At 43.6% G+C, this 27,121-nt stretch overlaps 2 protein-coding genes and 1 pseudogene across 7 annotated transcripts in view; 2 read left to right on the forward strand and 1 right to left on the reverse strand.

The window, feature by feature from the left end:
* Positions 1 to 16,390, reverse strand: part of LOC147997820 (disks large homolog 5-like) — a 37,381-nt gene extending 20,991 nt beyond the window's left edge. For 4 of the 6 annotated variants that reach the window (XM_087601562.1, XM_087601560.1, XM_087601559.1 and 1 more), the window contains exon 1: positions 16,346 to 16,390. The gene's annotated coding sequence lies outside the window, so the exon portion shown is untranslated. Of the gene's footprint in view, positions 1 to 6,238; positions 6,337 to 16,345 lie in introns of all 6 variants that reach the window. The other 2 variants (XM_087601557.1, XM_087601563.1) reach the window with 1 other exon arrangement.
* Positions 259 to 4,965, forward strand: LOC147997821 (disks large homolog 5-like). Its single transcript, XM_087601564.1, has 5 exons — positions 259 to 414; positions 1,481 to 1,640; positions 2,810 to 2,953; positions 3,586 to 3,748; positions 4,464 to 4,965. The coding sequence occupies exons 1-5, from the start codon at positions 333 to 335 to the stop codon at positions 4,491 to 4,493; spliced, it is 579 nt and encodes a 192-aa protein (XP_087457690.1). The 5' UTR covers positions 259 to 332; the 3' UTR covers positions 4,494 to 4,965.
* Positions 15,574 to 16,698, forward strand: LOC147997822 (DNA-directed RNA polymerase II subunit GRINL1A pseudogene; annotated as a pseudogene).
* The last annotated feature ends 10,423 nt before the right edge of the window (positions 16,699 to 27,121 follow it).

A 27,121-nucleotide genomic window follows, 5' to 3' on the forward strand; every position in this document is an offset into this window, starting at 1 on the left:
GCAGGGATTGGGGAGGAAGCACTCATTTAGATACATAGCAATGACTTAGGTTTTTCCAATCAAGCCTAGAGCCAAATTTGGCTTTGGAATCATGTGGTGCTCAGTGGCTATGCCACAGGGAAGTCCCCTGAAAAGGGCACATCAGCTTTTGCTCAGTACAGGGAGAACATTAGCAAGAAGGCAAAGTCTGTTATCCATGACATCAGCCGTCCCTTCGTGGACATTCTATTGTCTCCTAGAGACTTCTTGGAATCCCTGTGATGTCACCAGTATTGTTGTGACAACCAATTCCCTACTTTTTCTCTTAGTGTCCAAAGGATATATCCACAGACATGTTTGCCCGTCTTTGTAGGCACTTTGGGAGAGTTGATGTTGATAGAGAAGAGTCTAGAGTGAAGCAAACGAAACCTAAAGGTAATGATGGACACAGGACATGGGGAATGTGGAGTAAGTTCTGGGCAGTGTATGTTGAGCTTCCTGTCAGGGGTGTGTGTGGGGGTCTTCTGCTGGCCTTCTTAGTAATGGGCCACAACCACTGGAACATCTCCACAGATATTGAATTCCATGATTATCACAATTCCTGAAAGTCAAGGTTTTCACATCATTAGTTTCTCCATAACCACATGGAGGATATGGCAATGCCTATGCTATTATTGGGTGAACTTCTAGTCTTTACTTTTACAGTGCATTTGGTATGTTAAATTGATATAATAACACCATCAGGAGGCATGGAGGGTATAACTTTTCTGAATTAAACAGGGCATCAATGTACTTCACTTTCATTGCTTCTTTAAATTCAGTGAATATCTGACAGTCGTAAGAGGGAGAGAACTGTGCTCCTGGCATGACCTTATATTCTTAGAACTCCTCTGAATACCTCCGGGTGATGGGGCCAATCTTACCTTCATATAATAGAGGTTCTGTGTGGCAGATATTTTTCTACAGTAGCCAAACTATATGGAGCAGGTAGAGAAAGAGCCTGTAACCTATTGGCACTTCTGGGGCATTTGTCATTTCAGTAGGGGGAATTAATAAGTCTGTTGACCATGTCCTCCCCCTACATGACTTTTTAATGCAAAGTTATTGGACTAGAGTAACAGTGTAGGATATCTGAGTATCCCTGATCAATCAAGTCATTGTGGATGCTGAATTGATGATCTGACTTCTGAAACCAGAGGGGTGAGGGTCCTGAAACCAGGTTGTAGCCTGCTTACCTGATAATAATCCTGGAGAAGGCATCTCTCTGGTACTTGTAAGCCTGTGTGGACAGGCATGGGGAACACCTGGCTGCTTACATCTCTTGGTCTCTATATAGTAGTGGGGGAACTGTGATCCACTTAGGATGCCTCTTACACATAGACCAAACTCCTTGCAGTGACACTGGCTTCCAAGCATGTTCTCCTGTTTGGACCTCACTGTGGTCTGTGTATGCTCTATGCATTCGCCCCATGCGGGTTCACTTGTGTTCTTCTACCTACAGCGGCCTGCAGACAGACGTCATCCCCTGAAAATGTCCTAAACAAGGTGCAGGCCAACGAGGAAGAGGAGAGGCTGAATAGAGAACTGGAGCTAACTACCAAGGAGAGAAATGAGCTGACAGATCGCCTCCTTTATGTGACAGGGGGATCCATGAGTAAGAGGTATGCATTGCTCCAAACAAAGACCTTGTTCTAAACCTCATCTCCCATAGAGAGGAGATTCAGAACCTGACCCTTACTGAGGAGTGAGATTGAAAATGGACTCTCTGATTCCGCCTGTTGAAAATCTGAACTTGTGATCTGAGTGAAGAATTCAGGGATAAAGTCACTGGAGCATGAGTTCCCAGTGTACAATTTGATAGCCCTTGACAGGTGGTAGCTTTGCAAGGTTCTAGGTGCTGTGAGTTTGTGGAGAGTGTTTGTACTTGCTAGGAAGGTGACTGAACGCTATCATCTCATGGCAGCACCCTTAGGTAACAGGTCCCACATTGTTCATCTCCATGCTTAACTAGAAGGCCTGAGGCTCAGGCCTGTTCCTTCTTGTCTGTGTGCCTTAAACACTGAGACAGTAATGGTGCATACATTTCTAATGATTCTCATTGTGCTCTTTCCATATTTGTCTCTCTTTCTCATTCTCTGAGTCTGTTTAATTTTCTTTTCTTGTGGGTGTGTCCCAGTTTGTGTGTCTGTGTGTGCACAGGTCTGCATGCCTATGTACAACTTTTATATGTTTCTATGTCCCTGCACACTTGGAATTTAGGGGTCTGTTTTTTGACCTCAGGATTTACCTGTATAATAGTTTCATGGAGGTGTAAGTGCGTTATTTTGGAAGCCCCACTTTCAACAGCACAGTTCCTTGCCTGTGTGGTCACATTTGTCTATACATTTGTATGCCTTGGGCAGATTATAAGTTTGTGGCAATATCTGGTCTCATCTCCAGAATTATGTGTACTGTCTGCCTCTAGAATATTAGTTATTCGGCTTGTAGCATTCCACTTGTCAAAACAGGAAAAATGAAATCAGAGGTTTCTGGATGTATGTGTGTGTGTGTGTGGTTGGGTAAGCTCTGTGGCCTAGGCTCTTGACCGCATAACAGGTTTGAATGCAGATCCAGCCCTCCTGATTGAAAAAAGTGAGCCAGGGAACCCTTTATCTGGGTGCTTAGCTTCTGTTGTCCTGGGCACACAATTCCAAGTTTCTGAAGCTGAAGAAGATCCAAATATGTAGAATTCAGAAAGTGTCCTTCCAGGGCTGGGGTAGTACAGGACACAGCCTGAGTTCATATAATCCTAAACCTCGATGTTCATTGGGTTCTATCTTCCTGGGGCCAGCCCCTACTTCAGGCCAAATCCATTTTATGAAAACTTGAAGATAAAGGAGAAAGAGGTCATGTCATTACTGCACAACTTAGACACAAAGAATATTGAACATCGTGAGAAATTTCAGGAGCTCAAGAAGGAGATTAACTTCTATCGGTAAGTACTGGTCAGAAGGGCCCATCACTTGTGGAATGGCCATGTCTGCCTCTCTTTGTTCTGGACCGGGGGGTCTGCAGCTCTGGGCCCATCTCTTCTGCTGTTTAAATATCACTGTGCCGTGGGTCTTTTGGACTCAGTTTCAGTTCCATAAGAGACTGTCAGTTATCACCACAGTGTCTATGCATCTTTAGAAGGCTCTGGATAGAACTACACAGATTCAGGCATCAGAGTGTTATTAGGCCAACCTGGGCCTCTGGGGTCATACCAGGTTTAACAAAGCTCAATGTGTGGACCACATGGTTAGCATGACCTCCCTTGGTTCTACTGTCCTCTTGTGGTTGTTTACTGCCTACTAATTGATGCTGTCCCGATGCATTGGGCTCTCATGGGTAGTTGTAGATCCCTTGTTCTTTTGGACAGACATGGACTCTTATTCGTGCTTGGGTCACAGAAACAATTTATTCTTCCCTGGATTGGCCGTTTGCTGTTTGTGCAGCAGCCTTACATGTATGGAGATGTATTCTATGAAGTCTTTATGGGAATCTGGGTCCTGGTGGAGTTTGTGGGATTTGGCAGTTGGAATGGGAGGAAGAGGCTTCAGGATCTTACTATGCAGAGTGTGTTTCCAGCAACCTGCACAGCCGGCTCCTGATGGACCAGGCATGTATGAAGAAGAAGTTGGTCACATTGAAGCAGGAGAGCAAGGAGGTACAGCGATATTTGTTTGAGTTGAACCCGAATGATGAAGACGAACAGGAGAAGACCAGCAACCTCCAGACCCAGCAAAATGTGGTAGGAACAAGCAGCTGAGTCAGATTAACAATGTCTGATACCATTTGCCTATTGGATACATCTTTGCTTCCCCTATCACCTTTCTAATCTCCCCACACCCAGTCAGTCACCCACCTCATGTGATAGAGTTATTCATTGCTCTGTCTATGCACAAGTATTCTGGGATGTTAACCACTCTTCAGAAACTGAATTGTTGGCAATTATACTTCTCTGCCCTTTTTGTAACTGCAGTCCAGAAATGGTGACAGAGGAATAACATATCACATGACTGCATCTCCCTATCACAGATTGGATGCTATGAAGAGTTTTGAACGAGTTCTTGGTCGTGTGACAAAGGTCATACAGGGGTCATGTGATGGTTGGAAGCACCTTGTAGGGATAAGAACCAAGTGCAAATGGCAAATGAGTCCTGGTCATTGGCTTTGATCTGGGTATCATGTGGCCATCTCCTTTCTTCCTGCACCCCAATTAGGTCTCTCCCCATTTCCCCATTCTTGGTTTGCACTGGTAGAGTCTGAGGAGCAGCTTGTTCTCCCACAGTGCTGTGAGGGTTGCTGGTGATGTTCCTCAGCCTGCAGAGATATCAGCAATGATTTCAGTGAAAAGATCAGTGCTGTCTGTCCAATGCAGCTGAGGGGACAGAAGGCAGCAACTTGACAGCTGGTATGCATGTCCCCACCAAATCAGTGTCTTAATAGCTGCCTTCTCCTCCCAGGTCTCAGGAACTGCAGGAGACATGGCATAGCATGGATCCCAGGAAGACAGCCCCCTGAGGAATGAGTTTCTCTCTCAAGAGTTCCCTGTGACGACAATCCTCACAGTCAAAGACTTTTTGGGGGAATATTCTTCTTCTCAGATAATTTCCTCAATGTATAGAGACCCTAAATTTATTTATCCGTATGCCAGCCTATCTCCTTGAGGTCTTTCTCCTTTCTCATACCGACAACACCATTTGAGAGACAACTGAGGGGACTACCTTGACATCTCACGTCCTAGAGGAGAAACAGCACTACAACTGTGTTTCTAAATGTTCATTAAGAAAATGCTGTTAAGAAATGTTTTTGGTTATGATTTTCATTGAAGTTTTCTTTTTGTTATTTCATAGTTATATATTCTTGTTACTGTTTTTCATTTTTATACCATTTTAGTTGTTCATTTTATGCCTGTTTTTTGTTAAATGTATTCCTTATGAATAAAAATTGATTTGTAACTCTTGACTCTTAAGACCATCTTATTCAAGGGTCCTTTCCCCTCCTGTAGACTTAGAACTGACAGCTGGATATGGATCTTTGCATGGTCCAGGGAGCATGGGTAAATAGGGAATTCAAAGCCACCAAGGGGTACACAGGGTGATAGTGTCTTTTGTGTGGATAATGTGACTTTTTTTATGGACACACACTTTATGATGTAATCACTGACATACTGTATCCATGCTGTCATGTGTTCTGCTCATCCTAGTCTATATCAGTCTACAACACACATTCCTTATTGACTGTGTGCACCAGATATTGAGTAACACACACTCATGCCTGTAGAGCTGCAGAAAAATGACAACTTTCACAAAGGAATATAGAATAATCCTAATGGAGAACCATGTGCCTCAGTTTTTCTTACAATACAGCATTAGTATTAAACCACAAAGATAATGACCATCAATGTCATTTTGGGAAATAGGTTTTTATAGGTGCTGTTTCACTTGATCATTCATATGCTGTGTTTTTTATTGTTGCTGATTATATTTATTTTTATCATTTAACTCAATGGATCTTTTTTTTTTTCAAATGTATCTGGGCCACTCCTGAGTGCATATCCCTCATGATCCAAAAGAGGGAATAGCATTCCCCATTGCAGATGATTGTTAGGGACCATGTGGTTCTTCTGAGAGAGCAGCAGATGCTCTAACCTGTGATTCATCACCACAGCTCCTGTAGGTAGCTTTTGTCCGTCCAGGGCATGTGCTATACTAGATGGACACGATCACCTTCAATTAAGGAGAGAGATCTCAGGAGATGTGTATGTACAGGTGGTTGAGCAGTGCCTGCTCAATGTGGCAGCCTGCTAGGCATCCACACCGGGCTCTGGTGCCTCCACTGCTCATTGTGCATTCAGGATCACCCTCCAGCATCACTCGGTTTCAATTCCAAACTGATCTTTCACTTACTATCGATGATTATATACATTAAGCACATCTCTTGAAATACAGAAGAGACTAGCATCCTTCTACAGGCCAACTTGGCATAATGAATTCTTTTGATAGAAAGCAAGATAATTATCTCAATCTATGCAGCTTAGGGAGGACCTCAAGACCATCCATAGTGAATGCAGACTGCAGCTGTGACCACATGTTTCTTTTCCAGAGCAGGTCTGTGCAAGCCCAGGACTTAGGTGGGACAGTTCAGTTTCACCTTTTACATGGAAATCTGTGATTGTATTGAGAAAGTATATGTTCCACGTGCCTCATTTCCAATTTATGGAATTAAACATACTTACTGTGAGTGGAGGTGACTCAGAGAGATAAAGTGAAGAAGAATAATCCAGTATGTCTGCAAACAGATGCTGTCCCATTAGGGCTTTTCAATGCTCAGCAGCTGGAGAAGCAAGGGAGAGGCATTGGTGACTCTCAGGCTTAGGTCCTCTAGTCATTGTAAGCTGAGCATGACACAAAAAGGGTCATAGGTATCACACTAGAATCTAGTAACTAGATTTAACCAACCTATCCCATTAATGCTATGTTTGGTGGTAGTTTTTGCCCTCTTAGGACCTGGAAGAGGCTTGGGGTTTTCTAATCCTACTCATAATTTATTATCCTACTCAACACTATGTGTTTTGTTCTGTTAATGCTAACAGCGGCATCCAATACCTAGGATATTTTCTACTGTCATGTGTGACATGAGACAAAACAGTCCCTGTCATCCCTCACCTGAATAAACTTCCTTAGAGTTCAGTGTAGTTGGAGGGTCCTTCTTTCCTCTCCAAGATCGAGAAACATTTCCAGTCTTCAGACAAGTGTGTCAGCCATTGTCCAGTGACTGTCTTGAGATTTCCACAATGTCAGCTGAGTGAGGGCAGGGCAGGGCTGGGCAGGGGACTGGGGCAGGGCAGGTCAGGGCTGGGCAGGGGATTGGGACAGAGTCCATGAGATGTCAGTAGGCAACAGGCCAGCTGGGGCTAGTGTGGGTACAGGGCTTCTAGTGTGGGTGTGAGAGGAGGAAATTAGGAATGGTCAGATTCTGATGCAGCATATAGGCGGGAAGGAGCTTAGACCATCTCAGTGCCATATAGGGACATTGTAGACACTGATGGGCAGTGTGGGGATTGTAGGGTCCCATATACTGCTCTCTGCAGGTGTCAGGAGAGCATACAGTGGCTCTGTCAGACTTATGACAATCAGGCAGGCACTGGGTGCAAGTGAGAATCATGGGAAAAGCCCTGTGTGCAGCCTGGTTTTGGGACATTCCCAGGTGCCCCATGGACTGCAAAGTAAAGGCAAAGGACACAGGGAAGCCAGCAATTCCCATGCACAGGACATAAATACCTGTAGACCTTTCTAGAATTTCCATAGACTATCTGTCACTAGTCCTCATTATAGAAGGCACCAACATTCTGCCCTCTACTTCAACTTGGTGAGACAGCTATTCTAACTCCAGTAGGAAGGCCTCAGGGAAGACAGTAAGAACTCGCAGGTGACCCCTTTTACTATTGAAACAGGGTCTTCCTATGGAGCCTAGAGTGGCTGTAGGATCCTAATGCTCTTGCCTCACAGTGACTAGAATTCCAATCCACCCTCAAGAGCAGTTGATTCATAGCCAGATCTGATTAAGGACATGTGAGGCCCCAGGGTGCTAGGATTACCAGGGTCCTAGTAAGTTTCTCCAGCCTAAATTACAACCTGAGTTGGTGCTGCTCTTTGGTACACCGCCTGATGCCCACTGACATCACACCTTGGAACTCTTTGTCTAACATAAGCTGTTCTGGGAATGAAGTACCCACACAATAAAAACTGGTCTGGATACTCCTAGGTCAAGAATCCCCTGTTGGAAATGCCTTGGACCGCAAAATTTTAAATTCTAGATCCTTCTGGCTTTTAGAAGATTTATAAATACAAAAAAAAAAACCAAAAAAAAAAACAAAGATGGGCATAGTAATTTAAGCCCGTGAGCCCAGTCATGGGAAACTGAGTCAGAGTGATGGAAGACTGTAAGTTCCAGGGCAACCTGTGTTTCAAGAAAAAAAAAAAAGCATGGTGAAAATTCCACTCAAGTGGAAACCAAAAGGGTTTCACATGGGCCCTGCCATCCACTGGTCAGCACTCTCATCACCACAGCCACAGGCAGACACTGGGGAACATTTCCCACTGTCTCTCTTTGGGATGCAATCCACCCCATGATTCTATGTGAGGAATCCCCCAAAGGTTACATCATGTGAGGGACCTAGAAAGTTCCAGGATTGGGAGAATTTAGGAGTTTATAATTAGGGATGATCTACAGCTGTGGCAAAGTCTTTTCCCAGCACATGGCAGCCCTAGGTTTGTCCCCAACAGTAAAAATAAAATCCCCCAAAATAATTCAAACAAAATGTCATGAAGCCTGCTCCCTGACCAGTCTCCTCAAAAGTGCGCAGGAACCTGGGTCCACAATTAGGACCCAGCACGGCCTCTGTGACCCGTGAGAAGGGATCTAATATGGGAATTAGTACAGTATGACTTATCCTTGTGGATACCTTTGGTGACAATAACCACCTGACCCCTGAAAACCCATCTACCTGGGGGGCTCAGCACTCATGTCAGCCAAAAAGCCCAGATCCTAGGGCCAGCATGGGCAGGTGGTGAAGAAAGTTTGTCTCTGGTGAACATCAGTTGCTGCTCCTGATCTGACTCTATCCTCAGGAGACAATGTCACCCCAGAAAGTGTGGGTGTCAGTGGCTCTTCCCAGGCCAAGGCTGGGATACTGCTTAAGTTCCACAATGCACAGCAGTGCTCACTCTAGAACTCTAAATGTTCTACAGCTGAAAGGGTTGGGTGCTCTGCTGGCCACACCCCTCCCCTGCAGTATTTAGTGCACTCAGAGTGGTGCTTCAGATGTGAGGGACTTCTTGAGGCTACTCCCATGGAGAATGGCAGATTCATCAGAACGGGGCACAGGGTGAGTTCAGAGCACAGCTGGGAGGAATTTAGGGGTGCCAAGCCATGACTAAGACCAGATCCTGGGCTGGCAGGCAGTTGAGCTGGAGAACTGGCATCCAAAGAGTGACTGCCTGAATTCCTCTTAGACCAAAAGCCCTGGATCTGAGCTACTTTGGTGCATTCTCCTGAGCAGGGTCCCAGAGGCAGCTCAGAATCGGGGCTGTGCATGGACTTTGGTGCTGGCAGCAGGTGGCTTAGCCATAAAGTGCGGAGCTTTCCCATCTGTGCCCACTCAAACTCCTCTGTTTCATTTTAGGTGTGTTTGGTATAGTTTTGAGACAGGTTATCTTGTAGCAGCCCAACTCGCTTTGAGCAACAATGTAACAGAAAAATAACCTTGAATTCAAGATCCTCCAACCCCTCTGTCCCAAGTCCTGGAATTAAGACCTCCAGCTGTGACCATTTTACTGCAGCATAGGATCCATCTGTATTAGAGTGAGCTTTGGAAATACTGGAGCTCCGACTCTTCCTTAGAATTCAGGTTTCCTTAATTCTTAGCAGGAGTTTTGTGATGATGCTGATGAGAGAGTCAGGAGTTAGACTGGGAGAGGTAACAGTCCTGGCAGCCCTGAGTGCGCAGTGAAAGTCAAGACAGAAGCCTGCTGATTAGCACCTGAGTGAAAGTGGGAGGATTCAGAGTTCAAGAACAGACTCAGTTACATACTGAAGACCATATTGCAACATTTTTGTTTCATTTTTGGCTTGTTTTCTTTGAGACAAGGTGTTAATTTATAGCCCTGGCTGTCCTGGAACTCACAATGCCTCTACCTCCCAACGGATGGAATTAAAGGCATGTGCCAACATGCACTGCCACTAATTAATTTTTAATTAAACATGCTGGCACAATCCAGTAATCCCAGTGCTTAAGAGGCCGAGGCAGGCAGATATATGGTTTCCTGACAAGTCTGATCTACAGAGAGTATGTCAGAATAGCCAGGGCCAAACAGAGAAACCCTGTCTCAAAAAATAAACAACAAAATGAACTTGTTTTAAAGAAGAGAGGAACGATTTAACAGAAAATTAGAGACGAAGATACAAATGATATTGGGTAGTGCAGAGCCTAGCTTCTGAGATGAAACTGGACACAATGGGATTAGGGTGGGGATTCTCATCTTGGACTGGGAGACAGAGGGTGACTTCAGGCATGGAAGGCTCAGTCAGTCATTAGTCAGGATTCTCAATCAAGAGGGTGTTGTAAGATCCAAAATGTGTGAGCAGTGTTCTTCTGCATGAGACTAGAGGAACCCGCCTACCCATACAAAACAGCAAATGAAGAGTAATCACAAATATACGTCTGGGAGTCCACAAGAGGTTATGGTCCACCTTAGTGTGGATTATTCAGAGCACAGGTGGAGAGGAGTAGAAGAGCTGATGGTGGCTGAGGCAGGAGAGGAGTTCGGGTGTGAATTTGAGCCAGTAAAGGAGCTTGTAGGTTGGGCAGAGCAATGAGAGGTGTAACAGCATAGCTGTTGAGATCCTTCAGATTAATTTGTCTTAAGATCCTCATGCCATAGCCAAGGACAGGAGTAGATCTGACTATTGGGTGGCTGGGCTCACATAGCCCAACAGGTTTGGCCTTGCATCTGTGGGATTCCAAGTCTCTCCCTTTAGACACAGCCATGGAGAAGGTGTAGCAGTGAATTTGCAATGCTTGGCTTATGGTGTTGAGTACTTCATGCTCCACAGAGCTAGGAAATGTCCTAGAAGCCAGGGAGGCTGAGCCATGATTAGGACAGGTCTCCAGGAGAGAGAAATGATAACGAAAGTCACTAAGAATTTCCTGAATCACAGTGTCTGTTAACCATATATTTTATTTACTTATTTTTATGGGCCTGAGTGTTTCACCTAATACATGCTTGTGCACCATGTGGTATGTCTGGTGCCCATGAAGTCCAGAACGTTCCATTGAACTGCAATTACAGGCTAATAGGAGCCACCATGTGGGCACTGGGAACTGAACCCTGGTCTTCTGCTCTTAGCCACTAAACCAACCATCTCTTCAGCACCCCCACCTCATTGTATTGTCATTAAGATTTAACCATTTGGCCTTCAGTATTTGAATTAATGAAGATGTGACAAGAGTTATAGTTACCATGATGGTTCAGGCATAGACAGGCAGGCATCTCATTGTATACAAAATATAAATTCTTTCTTTCTTTCTTCCCTTCTTTCTTTCTTTATCTTTCTTTGTTTTACTCTTGGAAACAGGGTTTCTTTTGTGTAGCTGACCTGGAACTAGCTCTGTAGAGGGAGCTGGCCTAGAATTCACAGAGATCTGTCTGCCTCTGCCTCCCAAGTGTTAGGATCAAAGGCCTGTGCCACCACCATCACACATCCTTCTGTTTTAAAGGAAAAATGTAGCCCTACATGGCAGCACGAGTTTAGTCCCAGTATAGACATTTTTCTAGAGTTCCTGAAGGGCTTGCTGCCTTCCCCTTTAGCCCTGGCTAACTGTGAGAGCTCCACACCTCTGGGGTTTGCTTCATAAGAGTCTGGATGATGAGGGTCACAGGCTGATATATCTGTGTACAGCAAAGGATGCTTGGTGAAGGTCAAGTGGGTACAGATCAGCAGGTAGATGCTCTGCCACCCAGCCTCATGGCCTCAGTTTGATCATGGGTGAAAGCAGAGAACTGAGTCCACATTGTGTCCTCTGCTCTCCATGTGCATATCATGGCACAGGAACACCACAAACTACATAAAATGTAAAATGCTGAAATGCTGAGAGAAGAGGCCTATGGTAGGCACCTCCTACACCTGAGACTTCCAACCACGAAAAGCAGGGGGTAGAGAGTGAGGATGCAGAGTGCACACAGGTCAGGACAAGGCCATGTTACTGAAGCCTCCATGTTTGGTGAGCAGGCTCTGGGGCACCATGAGGGACATCAGGAGCTTCTGCACTTTGTAGAATTACAGGGTTCCATGTTACCTCACATGCCCATGATTTGCCCCCTACTGCAGGGAGAAGCCAACACCAGAAGCCTCCAGCTCCCAGCCCTGCTTTTGCCATGTAGGTTTACCCAGAACAGCTTGGAAGTCCCTGGACCTGGAGTCTCAGGTGGTTGTGAGCCACCTGACCCTGGTGCTGGAGACTGAACTCAAGTCTTCTGCAAGAGCAGCAAAGACCCGTGCGCTGCCTGGCCCATCCAGGGCTGTGAAATGGTGTTTATTTTCATCTGAACAAGCCCAACAACAGTTTAGGTCCCTAGAAGCCACATAAACCTGGATACAGTAGTGTCTGTCATCCAGCACTTCCCACAGGGAGATAGGAGCCTAAAGTGGACAGTCTCTAGGATTAGGGGGAAGGGCTAGCCTAGCATACACAGCCATGGATGAGAGGTAGAAGGTGAGGACTTGTGCTCAGGTTGTCCCTGACCTTTACACAAGCACATGAGTACCTGTACTCACAGAAACGCCATACAGTCATAGGTGAGAAAAGAAATAAAAACAAACAATATTGAAAATACAATATACTGGGGCTGGAGGGATGGCTCAGTGGTTAAGACCACTCACTGCTCTTCCAGGGGATCTGAGTTCAATTCCCAGCAACAACACTGTGTCTTATAACCATTTCTAATCTCATCTTCTACCCTCTACTGTTGTGTCTGAAAACAGGGACAGTGTACTCACTCATATGGACAAAATAAATAGTTTTTGTTTTAATCCTTTTCTAAAAAAAGAAACCCATCTGTGACACATGATCATTGTGTGATTCCAAATGTCCCTAAGTCAGTACAGTACTATTGCTACATGGTCACCAGTTGTGTCAGTCTTGGTAGTAGAATGGCACAGTTGAAAATATGCTGGTCACAGTGACCAGGCAGCCTAGAAAGCTAACAATGAGCAGAGAAGGCTGTGCTGTGTCCAAGTCCTCTACCCCACACTGCCACCTCATCCCTATGAATAGAGCAATAAAGAACAGATGAGGAATCGTCCAGGTTTGTTTCCTCTTTGATTTCTTTATTAACCTAGCCCCTGTGCTACATGTAACCTTGTCACATCTTCTGTCCCATTCCTAAGCCCTCATACCTGTCAGATAAGACAGGGATCTTGCTTTGGGGGGAAGCTCTGGTCCCTCTCTGTCCTAAGAGGCTCTGAGCCATCGCTGAAAGAGAGTCCTCTGAGGATTGAGGGAAGTCCATAGCCAGTGCTCTGACTTCCAGGAAGGTTTGAGGAAGGTGGTCCTCTTCTTGTGGTGCCTCTAGTAGGAGCAGCCCACACTTGGGCCCAGCTCCCACTGTCAGGAAAAGGTGGGTGGCTCTGGTATTTGCACAGCTCTCCAGCTGAATGAACAGTGCATCTCTCCTCTCTCTCTTGGAGGAAGTCTCCAGTCTCTGGTGCAGGTGCTGTTCCCAAGGCAAAGGAAAGGGAAGTGCAGAGTGAGGACTCCCAGGATCCTTTAAACCTTGTCTGCATTGTCTTCATTAATTTTTATGTTTAATTTTTATTCCATGTGTATTGATCTCATTGTAGGGGTGTGCATTCCAAAGCATGAATATTGAAGGTAGAGGAAAAAGCATGGGAGTCACTTTATCCTACCGTGTGGGGTCCCAGGCTCTGAACCGGGTTGTTGAGCTTGGCTACAAAGAGCTTTCATACTGAATTTCCTACTGGCTCCGATTTCAGGGAGAGTGTGTCATAGAGACCAGATTGGCCAGTAAACTACTGTTCATCCTGCCTCAAGCATTGCCATCTAGTTCATGAAAGGTTGAGTTATTGACATGAGGAACAGGGGATGGCCCGAGGTGCATGACTGAGGCTATCTCTGCTCAGTGGCATGCCTTTGGGGACTGATAGTTTTCATCACTGAGATGTCATTTGACTGCAGTGCTCCTCTGGAGAGAAGGAGTCTCTTTTGCCAGGACATCAGGCTCTCCAGACAGGCCTGGAAGGTGGAGGTCTAGAGGCCAGGCCTGCATTCCTCTTCAGAAGCTGCATTTACCACTCTGGACAGTGCTATAGCACAGGGTCACATATCCAGTTCTACCCTGAGACCTGCTGATAAAGAATGTCTATCCTGGGACAATGTCTATCATCGGTTCAAGGTGTGGCCCAACCAACTTATTATAAAGGATGATAGTGGTTGGTTGAAAAAGGCAGTAACTTTCTATGAACCATATATTAAGTTTTTATGTATACTAAAATTAACAATGGAAAGAACAGTGGTAGGAGTGGAAGCTAGAGGACAACTGCTGAAAATGCTTGCTTTGGAAAATGCTAATAAAGAGTATAGGAGAGCATAATTACCTATAAAGGAGACTGGGGATATTAATGCTTATATGAAGGCATGTAAGTATATCTTCTCTGAAAATGGAAAGATGCATTTTTGGCACGTATTGATCCAGATAGAGTTATTAAATTATATATTGAAATACTCTTGAATATCCTATAGGCACTTTAGCTCAAGATGAGCTGCCTTTAGAATGGATATATATTAAATTTAACTTTAACAAAACATTAACAACATATGAGGAACAAATTTCTTTAATTATTCAGCAAGGCATACAAAGACCTGTTACACTGTGGGGATATGATTGTGCTGCTTTTGTTTTCTCATTAAGCAAAAATAAAGTGGAATATTTAATGCAGACGTCTGAAGTTTTTCAATTAGCCATGATTTCTTACACTAGAAATACTGAATTTCATTTTCCCCATAGTAAATTCTGGGATTGCTTAAGAAAACAAAAAAAAATGTGATAAATACACTAATTTCTGTTGACCCATTACCATCTGCCCTTACTGTGTTTACAGATGGCTCCAAGACCAAAGATCTAAGACAGATGGCTTATTGGACCAAAGATTAATTTTGGGGACAAGAATCTTCTTTTGGGTCAGTACAACAAAATGAAGTATTAGCAGTAAGTAATGTATTGCCGGATTTTACTCATGATGTAAAAATATTATAGCCGAGTCAGCTTATGTTGTAGGAGTAGTACAGAATATTGCAACTGCTGTTGTTTCTACATCTAAGCCTATATTAAATGTTATTCTCACATATTAAAGGACTATTGTTATTCTGAAACTCCAGAATATTTTTTACACATATTAGATCACATTCAAGATTGCCAGCATCTTTAACACATGGCAATCATATGGTAGATCAATTAGTGGCATTTGCTACCCCAGAAGAAAACAGTCATAATCATGCCAATACAGGATATTTGCATATTAAATATAAGGTTCCCTATTCTGAAGCCAAACAAATTACTGCTAATTGTCTTATTTGTAAGCCTTCACTTATAAAATGTATTGCATCTGAAATTAATCCCAGAAGAATGCAACCTAATACATCGTGGCAGATGGATGGAACCCATATTTCTGAGTTTGGTCGCCTTTCATATATACATGTAAGCATAGATAATTTTTCAATATTTGTATGGGCTACACCATTGCCAGGAGTATGCACTACTCATGTTATACAGCATCTATTGGAAACTTCTGCTGTTATGGGACCACCTTCTAAAATTAAAACTGATTATGGACCAACATATATTTCTTATCAATTTAAACAATTTTGTCGGCTCTTCCGGGAAAATGGCGACTCCTGCAGGTGCTCCAGAGTTGCTGCCTCCATGGAGCCTGTGACCTCCATGGGCCCTGCTGGGGAACCCTGCCTGCGGGGCCAGCCTCAGCCCATGCACAATGTGCTCCCTGCCCCGTGGCTTTGAGCCCCCAGTTCCTGAGGACGTGGGGCGGCAGAGTTTGGCGGAGCTGTGGGAGAGGTTGAGGCGCCAGGAGAGACTTTTGGGCAAAGAAAAATTCATTTGCAAATTGCCCGACAAAGGTAAAAAGATCTCAGACACCACTGCCAAACTGAAAGCTGCCATTTCAGAAAGTGAAGAGGTCAGAGGGAGAACGGAACTACTTCATCCCGTCAGTGTTGACTGTAAGCTAAGGCATAAAGCATCCACAAGAGTTGATACCGACATAGACAAGGCCCAGAATTCTGACCTGATGCTTGATACTTCATCATTAGTTCCTGAATGTTTGTCAGTAGACATTGAATCATCTAAAACAACCTCAGAAACACAGGAACCTACACAGCTCACTCACAAAGGCAATGAAGAGACTTTGGAGACTAGCTGCACAGTGAGTACCAGCCCATCTGTCCGCATCACAGCCCAGGCTCCCCCATCTGAAGTTAATGAACATCTCCCCCAGCATTCAAGTCAAGCGGAAGAGATTTCCAGCAGCGTCAACAGTCTGTTTATCACTAAATTGCAAAAGATCACAACTGCAGACCAGACTGAACCCTCAGAAGAAAACACCAGCACTGAGAACTTTCCAGAACTGCAGAGTGAGACTCCTAAGAAGCCTCATTACATGACAGTGCTAGAAATGCGAGCTAGAAACCCAGTGCCCCCTCCTCATAAGTTTAAGACCAATGTGTTACCCACACAACAGAGTGACTCACCAAGTCATTGTCAGAGGGCTCAGTCTCCTGCTTCCTCAGAAGAGCAGCGACACAGGGGTAGGCAGCATCTTGATGATGTCACAGCAGCTCGCCTTCTTCTGCTCCACCACCTGCCTGCACAGCTGCTCTCCGTAGAAGAGTAGCTGGCTCTGCAGAAAGTGCAGAAGCAGATTTATGAGGAGATGCGGGCAAAGCTCGCAGCACAGAAACTATCCGAGAGACTGAATATTACAATCCAGAGCTACAATCCAGAAGGGGAGTCTTCAGGGAGATACCGAGAAGTGAGGGATGAAGATGATGCCCAGTCCTCGGACGAATGCTGAAAATGAGCGCTGGGAGATCCCGGGAGTTGACTGTTGAGCTTACATTGTCTCATCAAACTTCCTAACAAGTACCAAGAGTGTCAGACCTTGTTGAGGGACAGTAGTTCAAGTTACACAAAGGTAGCTACAAAATAAGAACCCAGTTTGTCTTTCAGAAGATGATCTTCACATGCTTGAACAGTTCAATATTTGAACATTGTGTTTGGCCGTATTGTGTTACAGTTTTGCAGTATATTGTGCATTGGTCTGATATTTTAGTGTGAGTAGAACACACGTTTTCTTTAAGATATCTGCTTTTTCCTTCTTCGTATTCTTATCAGATAGTACTGCTTACACCCCTTCTGGTGAAATACTTTGTTATCCCAGGCACCTAAAGTGAATTAGGAAGGCCTGGTCCCCTCACTCGAGAAATGAGGGGAGCAGTCTAAAGAATGGTACGCATGCTTGCATGGACACATTCCTGAGACGCTGGATGTGAAATGCCGCAAACAACACTCGGGAACCACCACCACTGTGTCTGCTGCTCTGTCCTCTCTTGGGGCGACTGCTGTCACCTGTGATGAGGTTAAGGAGCACTTGGAAGAAGTGCTGGGTGGGGAGGGTCTTCTGAGCTGGTGTGGGGAACTGCTCCTGGCTGCCCTAGGCTTGAACTCATTGCCATCTGGGATGATAGGTCCCTGTACAGGACACTCGTGCTTGGTAAGGAAACCGGTGTTTTTCTAAGAGTTACAGTTGAATTGTCAGTATATTGCTTTTTTTCCTTGTTAAACCCACAGAGGTGTTTACAGGCTGTAGAAACCTCAGTCCTGTATGTGCACATTTGTGCTTTTTAAAATGATTATATGATCATTTCCAGCAAAGATAACAATGTTATCAAAAAGCCTTTGTCTATTATGTGGAACTTGTAAAGGAGAAATAAAATACCAATCAGAGCAAAAAAAAAAAACCATTTTGTCAATGATATCATACTGTACATATTACTGGCATAGAACGCCATGCACAAGGACAAGCTTTTGTTGAAAGAGTTCACCATACCCTGAAATGACAAATTATAAAATTAAAAAGGAGGAAAAGAGATGACCTTACACAGCCTGAATGGAGTTGGCATACCAGTCCCAGAGTAATATTGGCATAAGCATTATTTTTTATTAATCTTCTTAATTTACCACAAGGTGAAGTTATATGCAGAGCAGATAGACTCTTTATTGGACTTCTCTCTGAAGGCATGGAACAGACAATATGGATAAAAATTGCCCGAGATGCTGAATGACAGGAAGGGACATTACTGTATGTAGGGGAGAGGGTTTTGTCTCCTTACAGGATGGGAGACTATTCTGGTTACCCGGGAGACAGATCCAAGCACAGAATGATAAGAACCGCTCCCTACCCTCAGAGGAATCCAGTTAAACCAGCTACATTTTCTCCTGATGGATGTTCTCCGGAGATGAAGGAGGTGTCCTCCATTACTGAGGCCCTGGCTTCTCTTAGTGTCGACCTACGACAACGGAGAAGGATCGATGCAGTGACAACCCCATTACCTAGGTGAGGCAATTAAGTACTGAAAGGAAAACTATGTTGTCTCCTACAGGAAGTCCTTTACTGCTGAGCACGTATTCTTAGCAGTGTGTGCTTTACTCACGGTTTCTTCTGTTGCGGCCAATGCGAGTTTTCAGGCTTATATTCCTTGTCCACCTTTATTTGAACCTGCTACTTGGCGGGGAAACAGATGTGGTTTTATACACCACCCCAAGCATTTTATCATCTCTTTGGAATAATTTGACCTTTTGAATAGACGTGATGGAGCTTTGTATAATTTTCCTTATGCTGGATTAAAGATGCCTTTGTGTTTAGGAAAGAGACCAGGCCTACAAATGGGTTATTAAAATTGGCGATTACCAGGAATAATTGTTACAGGCTCCAGGATTGACAGCTTGGTCTATAACCAAAATTGGAATAACATTACATTTGTTAGCGAGCCAGTATATCCTATTTGTGCTTGGTTTACTTATGTAGGCTTAAAATATCTCCCATGCAATTGGAAATACTGCCCTGGCATATTTCGAAAAATTATTCAAGATAAATGAATAAATTGGGGTCCTTATGGCCAATTATTAATACATGTTCAGAATGGAATGTTACCACTTGTGATTTGTCAAATGTTACCAGGATGAACTGAGAGGAGAATGAACGCCTTAATGGATGCTTGCTGATGGAGTGTGGAGATGGAGGCATTGCTGATAACCGACTGGCCTCTGTGGAAGATCCTACTGCGTTTCAAGTTCATTTGTGGAAGACTGCCACTGCATTAAAAGAAGTTGTGCTTGCTAATGAAAGCTTTTCTGGGACTGCTCAATCTGCCTCTCAGTATAATTTTATGATGTTTAAGAAAGAAAAGGTTACTACTTGTATTCCTATGCCATATTTGTTTTTAATAGGTAGATTTAATTTTAATAATGGATTTCCTTATATTAACTGTCATTTGTATTCATGTATTAATTCATCTGTTCAGTTTAACATGAAACAAAATTCTATTAATATATGCAACAAAAATATATCTATGGATGCCTGTTAATTTGGGACGTCATTGGTCTCAAGAGCCTCTTAATCATGTGATTATTGTTTTTTTTTTTAATAATCTGCTGAAGAGAAGTAAAAGAATTCTTGGAGTCATTGTAGCGACTATTTTAAGCCTTATTTCTGTTGCTACTTTGGCAGCGATTTCCAGCATAGCATTAAAAACACTTATTGAGACAAAGCGTTTTGTTGAAGACTGGCTTAAAGATTCACATGAGTTATGGATAGAGCAAACTAAAATTGATACTAGACTTCCACATCAAGTAGATGCTTCAAAACAAACAGTAGAATGGCTGGGTCGAATGATGTTATCTATTGAAAAATATGAGGATTTAAGATATGATTGAAATTCCACTACTTTTGTGTCAATAAATATATGGATAATGATACAGAACATGATTGGAAGTGAATTCAAGCCTATATAGAAGGTAATGAAAGTGCTACAAAAGTAAGTAATGCCTTGAAATATGATGTGCGAATGTCTTTTGGTAAACAGCTAGAAGATACTACCCCTATGGAAATAGCTAAATTATTGGCTGATCAATTGACAGGATTAGATCCCAAGGCTTGGCTTCAAAGGATTTTCCATAGCTTGGGAGGAGCTAGTTTTGCCATAATCTTATGTACATTATGTATTATGTTGCTTTATTTTTACATGATTAAACCCCTACAAGGACATTTGGCTATGTTATGGAAAGTGTTACTTTAAAACAAAAGAAAAAAGAAGGAATTGTTAAGACATAGAGATGCAGCTCCCAGGCAGGGTCAAGAAAGGCCTGGAGACAGGTGCAAGTAGGGGCTGGAATGCCGCCCTAGAGAAGAAAATGTTTCTCTCACTTGGACTTAAGCTATGTTCTGCTGTGTCCTGTTTCTGTGCAAGTGGTTTTAACGCTGTCTTGGTAATGGTGAGTATATTTTGATTATAATAAGAGAGGTGATTTGTTATATGAATATTTTGAGAAGAAGCTTTTGTTTATTCGTATTTCTTTGTTTAATCTTCCCTCAGTTGTTCCTGTTATCCTGGGAATAATGATCTTATGGTATCTTGGCAAGATGAAAATAGTAGTTATTCATATTCCTAGCTTTATAAGGATTAATAAAGCTTGCAACTGCGTGCAGTTTCTTATGCCTTTGCTCTGCACCCCCTGTGTCCTGGGGGTATGCGACCATACCCAGGGCCCCAACTCACTACACATTGACAATGGGTCACCCCACAAAACACAGAAGCATCTACCTTAGTCAAAAATGTACATTTTATTGAATGCATACACTAATACTGATTGATCATATCCATAGCTAAGATATTATGGGCAAAACTGTGGCCCAAAGTACATTCCTCTAAACTTATAAAGCGAGAGAAAGAAAGAAAGGAAGGAAGAAAGGAAGAAACGAAGAAAGAAAGAGAAAAGAAAAAGAAAAAACACAAAAAACTTTAGCTTCTCATAGGAACTTCACAGGAAGTGTTGTCTGGTGATCAGTTCTGATTGGGCCATTTTAGATAGAACAGTGCATAGTGACACTTAATATGTTGGGTCCTATAGAAAGCTTTCTGCAATATAGGAATTTTAATGAAACTCATACAGAACACAGAGAACAGGAAAGGATGTGATCACCATGTCCTTCCTCTCTATCAGGTTATTTTTCTGTGTCCATGATTGTCCGGCATAGAACAGCAACAATCTGAAATAGCTGGTAGACATGGAAAAAATTGACTAAAATTATAGTTGTGGGTTACACACCTCAACAATGGCTAATGCTGTCCTCAGAGTCCTCGGAGGCTCCTCTTATAAGCCTATCTATTGGAAAGTGGAAGCAGGTTTATCTGAGCTCAAGGTGAACCTGGCCAGCCAGGGAGAGGGCAACATGGGATACTTGAGACCCTCTCTTAAACCAGCATAAAAACCAACCCTTCATTCAAAGCATCATCTATTAATTCTTTATTATTTACCACTTTCTCCCTACCAGTCTTTCGGTCTGGAATGGTAGAAAAGAACTGGGAATGATTTTCAATTCTAATGACCTTGATCTCTCTTTCCTTAGGTGCACATTAAGAATGCATGCAAACGGGTATCACCATCTGAACAACTTAGTATCATCTACTCAGTATATCTAGCCTAACACTGTGCTATGACAATCTCAAGCTTCCTTGAGTTTCGCTGACCTAGCAAGAAGTATGAAGTACTGAGGTCACACCCCAGGGATCCTTTCAAGGGGTTAGAAGAAAACCATGAGAGATGCTCCACTTCTTTGTCCTTAGATTAAATCACATTGACACAATGTGGGTGGACTATTTAACCAGACATCTTTCTCCCAACCCCACCTTTCTGAGTTCACACCATGGCAGAATTCATGCCACACCACCCTAGATATTGAGTTTAGTGATATGTAATTATTATTTAAACCTATGTATTAAATTTTGTAATTTTGTTAATTTTTGTGGTTTTCACAGTCTTCTTTGATTAACTTTCCTAGTTTTATTAATTTATCTCCTGTGTTCTGTGGTATTTTATCCTTCCCTTCAAACTAAAGTATTCCTTTTAGGATTCTCTACAGAGCTGCCTTACTGGTTATACATATTTTGTTAAATTTATTTTTAGTATGCATTAGTCAGCACAGTAGCTGGGCAGCTGCCTGCCCTCCATGGTATCAGATCTACTTTCCAAACAATAGCACTCAACTCTTACTGACTGTAGCATCTTGGCTGCTCTTTGTTCCCCTTGGACAGCCCTCAGGACCAGGCTCTCCTCTCCCTTAACCATGGCTGCTGTCCTCTTCCTCTCTCCTCTCCATCACACTCGTTCTTCCTTTATTCTCTGGCAGCTTCTTCCTCCTTCTTCCCTCCTCATGATCCTCTCTAGCAAAGCCCTCAAAGCTCACCTCCCCCATCTCTGCTGTGCAGCTGTTGGCTGTTGGCTTCTTTATAATCACAGTTAACCGGGAGCAGGGTCAGTTTTGGGGGGTTAGCCAGTAGTGAGTTCTCCAAATTAGAATTAAAATACAAGAATTAGGCCAATACACTACAGGGGATTCTTTTGTTTTGTTTTGGTTTAATTTTTCTTTTACCTTTTTACTATTTATTTTATTTTTGGCTATTTTATTAATTTGTTATTTTATTTACTTATATTTCAACTGTGGCCCCCTTTCCAGTATCCCCACATCAAACCGTACTTCCCATTTCTGCTCAGCTTTGCCTATGTGACAGTGCTCCCCGACCACACATATCCATTCCCACCTCACACCTCTAGGATCCCTATTTGGTGGGCAACAGGTTTCACAAGAGCCAAGGGCCTACCACTGCATTAATGCCAGGGAAGTCAATCAATCCTCTTCTACACAGTGACCTAGAACCATAGACCCATCCTTGTATACACTTTGGCTGGCAAAAGTGGTCCCTAGGAGCTGGGGGATTGGTGACAGACAGACTAGTTAAATATTAAAGACCAATGATTGCTGCTTTCCCTTCTTTTTCTGATTGTGGGTGAAATTATGTTTGTGTGCTTGTCTTTTTTTCTTTTTGAGATTATTTCGAGGTGATTAATTTCTTGCTTTTTGGGGGTATAGTTTAGCTCATTGTCTTTGAGTTTTCCTCCTATTATCATCTGTTATGGTGTCTTAGAGAAAAATATTGTTTAAATTTGGATTTGTCATGAAATATCTTGGTTTCTCCATTCATGATGATTGAGAATTATGCTGGGTATAGGATCCTGGGTCTGCATTACATCTGTCCAGGATTTCCTGGCTTTTGGAGTCTCTGTTGAGAAGTCTGGTGTAATTCAGATAGGTCTGAATTCATTTGTTACTGCATATTTATACCTTACCCCTTTTAATATTCTTTCTTTGATCTGTGCATTTAGGGTTTTAATTATTATGTGAATGGAGGAATATTTTCTGGTCTGCTCCCATCTGTCAGATTCTATGGCAGTGGTTCTCAACACTTCTACTGCTGCACACCTGTAATACAGCGCTTCATGCTGTGATGACTCCCACCATAAAATTATTTCAGTACTACTTCATAACTAATATTGCTACTCTTATAAGTCATAATATGCAAGGTATCTGATATACAATCTTTGTGAGTGGTCGTGGCCCAGAGTTTGAGAAACATTGCATTATATACACTTTTATTTATTTATTTTTTTAAAGTGAGGCCTTCATCTAAGAAGGTCCTGATGCAGGTGTAAGAGCAGAGACACCCTGACGTAGTGACAAGTTAGGAGGCCCAAGGCCACTTGCCTTAATGGCAACAGAGATTCCTGGCTAAAGGCACAATCTGAAATCACTGTCCCCAGGACATTTCTTACCTCAGTTTTCCCCATTATACAGTGTGTCTGCTTGGCCATGTCTGTCCAGGAAGCCAGTCCCCGTAGTCTCTAATACAGACAGAATGCTAAAGGCAAGAATGTTTTCCCTCTGTTGGCTCCCAGTCACTTCTATAGAAGTAAGTTCAAATCCCCTGTGGGTAAATGTGTGTCTCACATAATGTGTGATACTTGAAATGTTATCCATTTGAGTTGACAAAAACCAACTCTCACTTCAGATTTACAGCTGACCAACACTTAGTTTCAGGAGAATGAAGAAGCTGGCCAGGCCTGCAGAGTCAGATCCCCTCCCTGCCTGGGACAATCCCACCCACAGCAGACTTCAGCTTCACCTAGCAGCTGTTATCAGAAAATCTGACCTTAAGGTTCTGAAGTCCACACATGCACAAACCCTAACGTTGTCAGATGGTGGATATGGGGTTTTCTCCAATTTAAAATCATTCAGGCCTCTTTTCGCCCCTGGGATGCCCCCTGTTCTCTCTGGTCTGTTCTTCTCCAAAGTCACCTCTCAGAAGGGGCACTTTGCTCTAACTCCTCCTTGGTACCCACCCAGCATTGTGACTGGAGGATCCTATGGAGTTGTAGCTCTGAGCTGGGAGGGGCAGGTCTCACCCTGACTTGAAGAAGCCTGTTTTCGCAGCTGAGCTAGATCTGAGGAACAGGTGCTTTTAAAGAAGCATGTGAAAGTATCTCCTGCAGGAGAGCCCACCCTGCAGGGAAAGTCACACAGGACAGGGAAAAGTGGCTTCCCAACTTTCCCAGGGCTCTCAAACCAGGGAGGGTACCTGATTTCAGAGAGTTTGAGAAAGGCCTCCATCTCCCTGAAAGACTTCCCTCAATCATAAGTCCCACCACTATCCCAGGCTCAGCAAAGCCCTCCACCTGCCAGTTCCCTGCAAATGAAACCCAGTCTGGAGAATTGAGGATAACACTTCTAGGAAAAGGGAGACACAAGCGTCTGGGGGTCCTGGCCTGGAATCTGTCCCTTAGGCTCTCCTCACTTCCCCTAGGTGCCTAGGGCAGAGGCAGGGTCAGGAGAAGGGGGAGGGGTAAGTTCATGGTCAGGGGCAGGGTCAGGGGCAAGCTGTGACCTCCAGCCAAAAGATAGGCTTTGGGTCCATGGAACAGGCAGCAGCAGAGCTCGCCCTGCCCTCCTCCTCTCTGGAGTGGGAAGGCATGGAGACCTGAGTGGTTGGGAAGAGTTGGGGAACTCACAGCTGCTTTTCCTCTGGCTGCAACTGCAAGTGCAGGGCGAAAGAAGCCAGAGATGCTTAGGGGATCCCCCCATTTCCTGATTTCATTGTCCTTGTGGATGTCCAGGATGAAGGCTCTGCTTGGCTGGGCCAGAAGCCCCGCAGACAGGTAGAAGATGCACAACTGGCCTGTGACCTCCCTGGGCACCCACTGGGACCCAGCTCAAGTGGCCACAGACACTCACCACGCACCCTGCCCCAGCCCTAAGCCTGTGCACACCAAGGCCACAGCACCTCTGCTAGTCCCTCCCACCATGAGCACTCACCCTGGCCCCCTGGCTGGCTTACACTCTCTGTAGGGAGCTCCTTGTGTGGTTTAGACACCAGGTTGATTACGGCCTCAGAGAAGGAGTCTAACAATGTTCCATCTCGTCCAATATAGTGGAATAATTGAAGCACTATTGTTATTAGGTCTTCATTAAAAGTCTGATAGCATTCTGCGTTAAAGCCATATGGCCCAGAAATTTTGCTTTTTAATTTTGGGAGGGGCAAACTATACTGACAGTACCTATTTTCTTCTGAGAATTATCCATGTACCTTCCCAGATCTGTGTTTATGTTGGTAATTGTTATCTGTCTAGAAAATACCAATATCAAATAGATTTTCAGTTTTCTGGAGTAAAGGCCTCTGAGGTAAGACCTAATGGTTGTTGAATTTGTTCATTGCCTCATGTTAGATTCCCCCATTCATTTCTAGTTGTGTCAATTTAGGTATTGTCTCTGGTGTGCAGTTTGTTTGAGGAAGGGGTTGCCTCTCTGGTGGATCTTCTGAACAAAAATACAAAAAAAGAAACAAAAAAAAATAAAACAAACAAAAAACCCAACACACAGGACTTGGTTCTCTTGACTCTTTGTATTTTTCATTTTATTTGTAATTGAATGATTTGATTTGAGCCCTGAGTTAATTTCCTGCCATTAAGTCGTACCTGACATTCTATGGGATGAGGTTTGGCCTCATCTTGTTAACAGCAACATGTAACTGCTGAGCTGTTTCTGCTCTCTGTAGTGGTGATGACATCAAAATCTTACTGAAAACCATGCATAGCCTGGTTTAGGCTGTCATAAAGTAGCCCACCAATTCAGTGTTCCCCGCAAGGTGCTATGGGACAGTAGTAGCATGAGTCTGCATGCACCTGGACAGTTTTCACTAGGGAGTACACACACACACACACACACACACACACACACACACTTTACTGACATGGTGCACATTCTTTGCACACAAAGAAGAAAGTGAGTAGTAATGAAAACACACCAATAATGGAATTGATGGAGGGAGTTGTGGGGAAGCTGGGGCTTAGAGTTACTTAAAGGCCCTGTGCAGGCTCTCCTTTTGTTGGAGGAGAAACTTCAAGTGCAATGTGGTTCTTTATTTTCTTTCTCTAAAGCACAGAGGGCTAGGGTGAAACATAGGGCTTTGAGCATGTTTGGCAAGTGCAGTCACACTGAATTAAATCCTAGGGCTGGAACCTATTAATCTTCTACAGAATTATAGAGCAGCCTGGATGAAGACTCTCAGCTGAAAAGGTGGACATCTCAAGACAGGCACTGACAATGGCTGACAGACTTGACTGAAGGCTGGAAATGTTTTGCTATCTCATAGGAAAAGAAGGCCCCTCCTACAACACTGTACTCTAAGGACAGTTTATTCAGGTTAGGATGACATGAACTATTGTCTCATGTGACAGATGTCAGCACAAAGTATCCAAGGTATTGTATGCCAATGGTAGCATTAACAGAACAAAGCACACAGTGTCATGAAGACATAAATCATGAGTTTGTGTAGCAAGACCCAGGCCTCTTCCAGGGTCTTAGATAGTAACTGAGAACCTCAAATGCGGTAGTGATGTGATAGTGTGGTGTAAATCTAGTTACAACTAGTTTCTATTGTGACACAGATGACACTTTTTGTGTCATGGTCAGCTTATAATGAATGACTATACCTAAGCTTGAGAATAAGCAAAGACTACATTGCTTCTCTAGCTGCTAAGCTTTTAAAAGCCCTGGGGTGACAGCAAGCTTTTGTGGACATTCTGGATTGGTCCTTCTGTACTTTAACTCTCTGAGTCACCTCCACTCTCAGCAGGTTAGATCAATTCGACAAATTGGAAATCAGTCACCTGGAAAAAATACATTCTCAATACGATCCCAGATTGGCCATGGAAAAAGGGTAGCGTGAACTGTCCCACCTAGGTTCTGGGATTGCACAGGCCTGCTCTCCAAAAGAAACGTGTGTTCACAGCTGCAGGGTACATTTACTATGGATGCTCTGGAGGTTCCTTCCTAAACTGCTTAGATTAAAATAATT

The sequence above is a fragment of the Rattus norvegicus genome, unplaced genomic scaffold (assembly GCF_021556685.1).
Source record: "Rattus norvegicus strain SHRSP/BbbUtx unplaced genomic scaffold, alternate assembly SHRSP_T2T unassigned-0000047, whole genome shotgun sequence".
In the NCBI taxonomy this organism is placed as follows: Eukaryota; Metazoa; Chordata; class Mammalia; order Rodentia; family Muridae; genus Rattus; species Rattus norvegicus.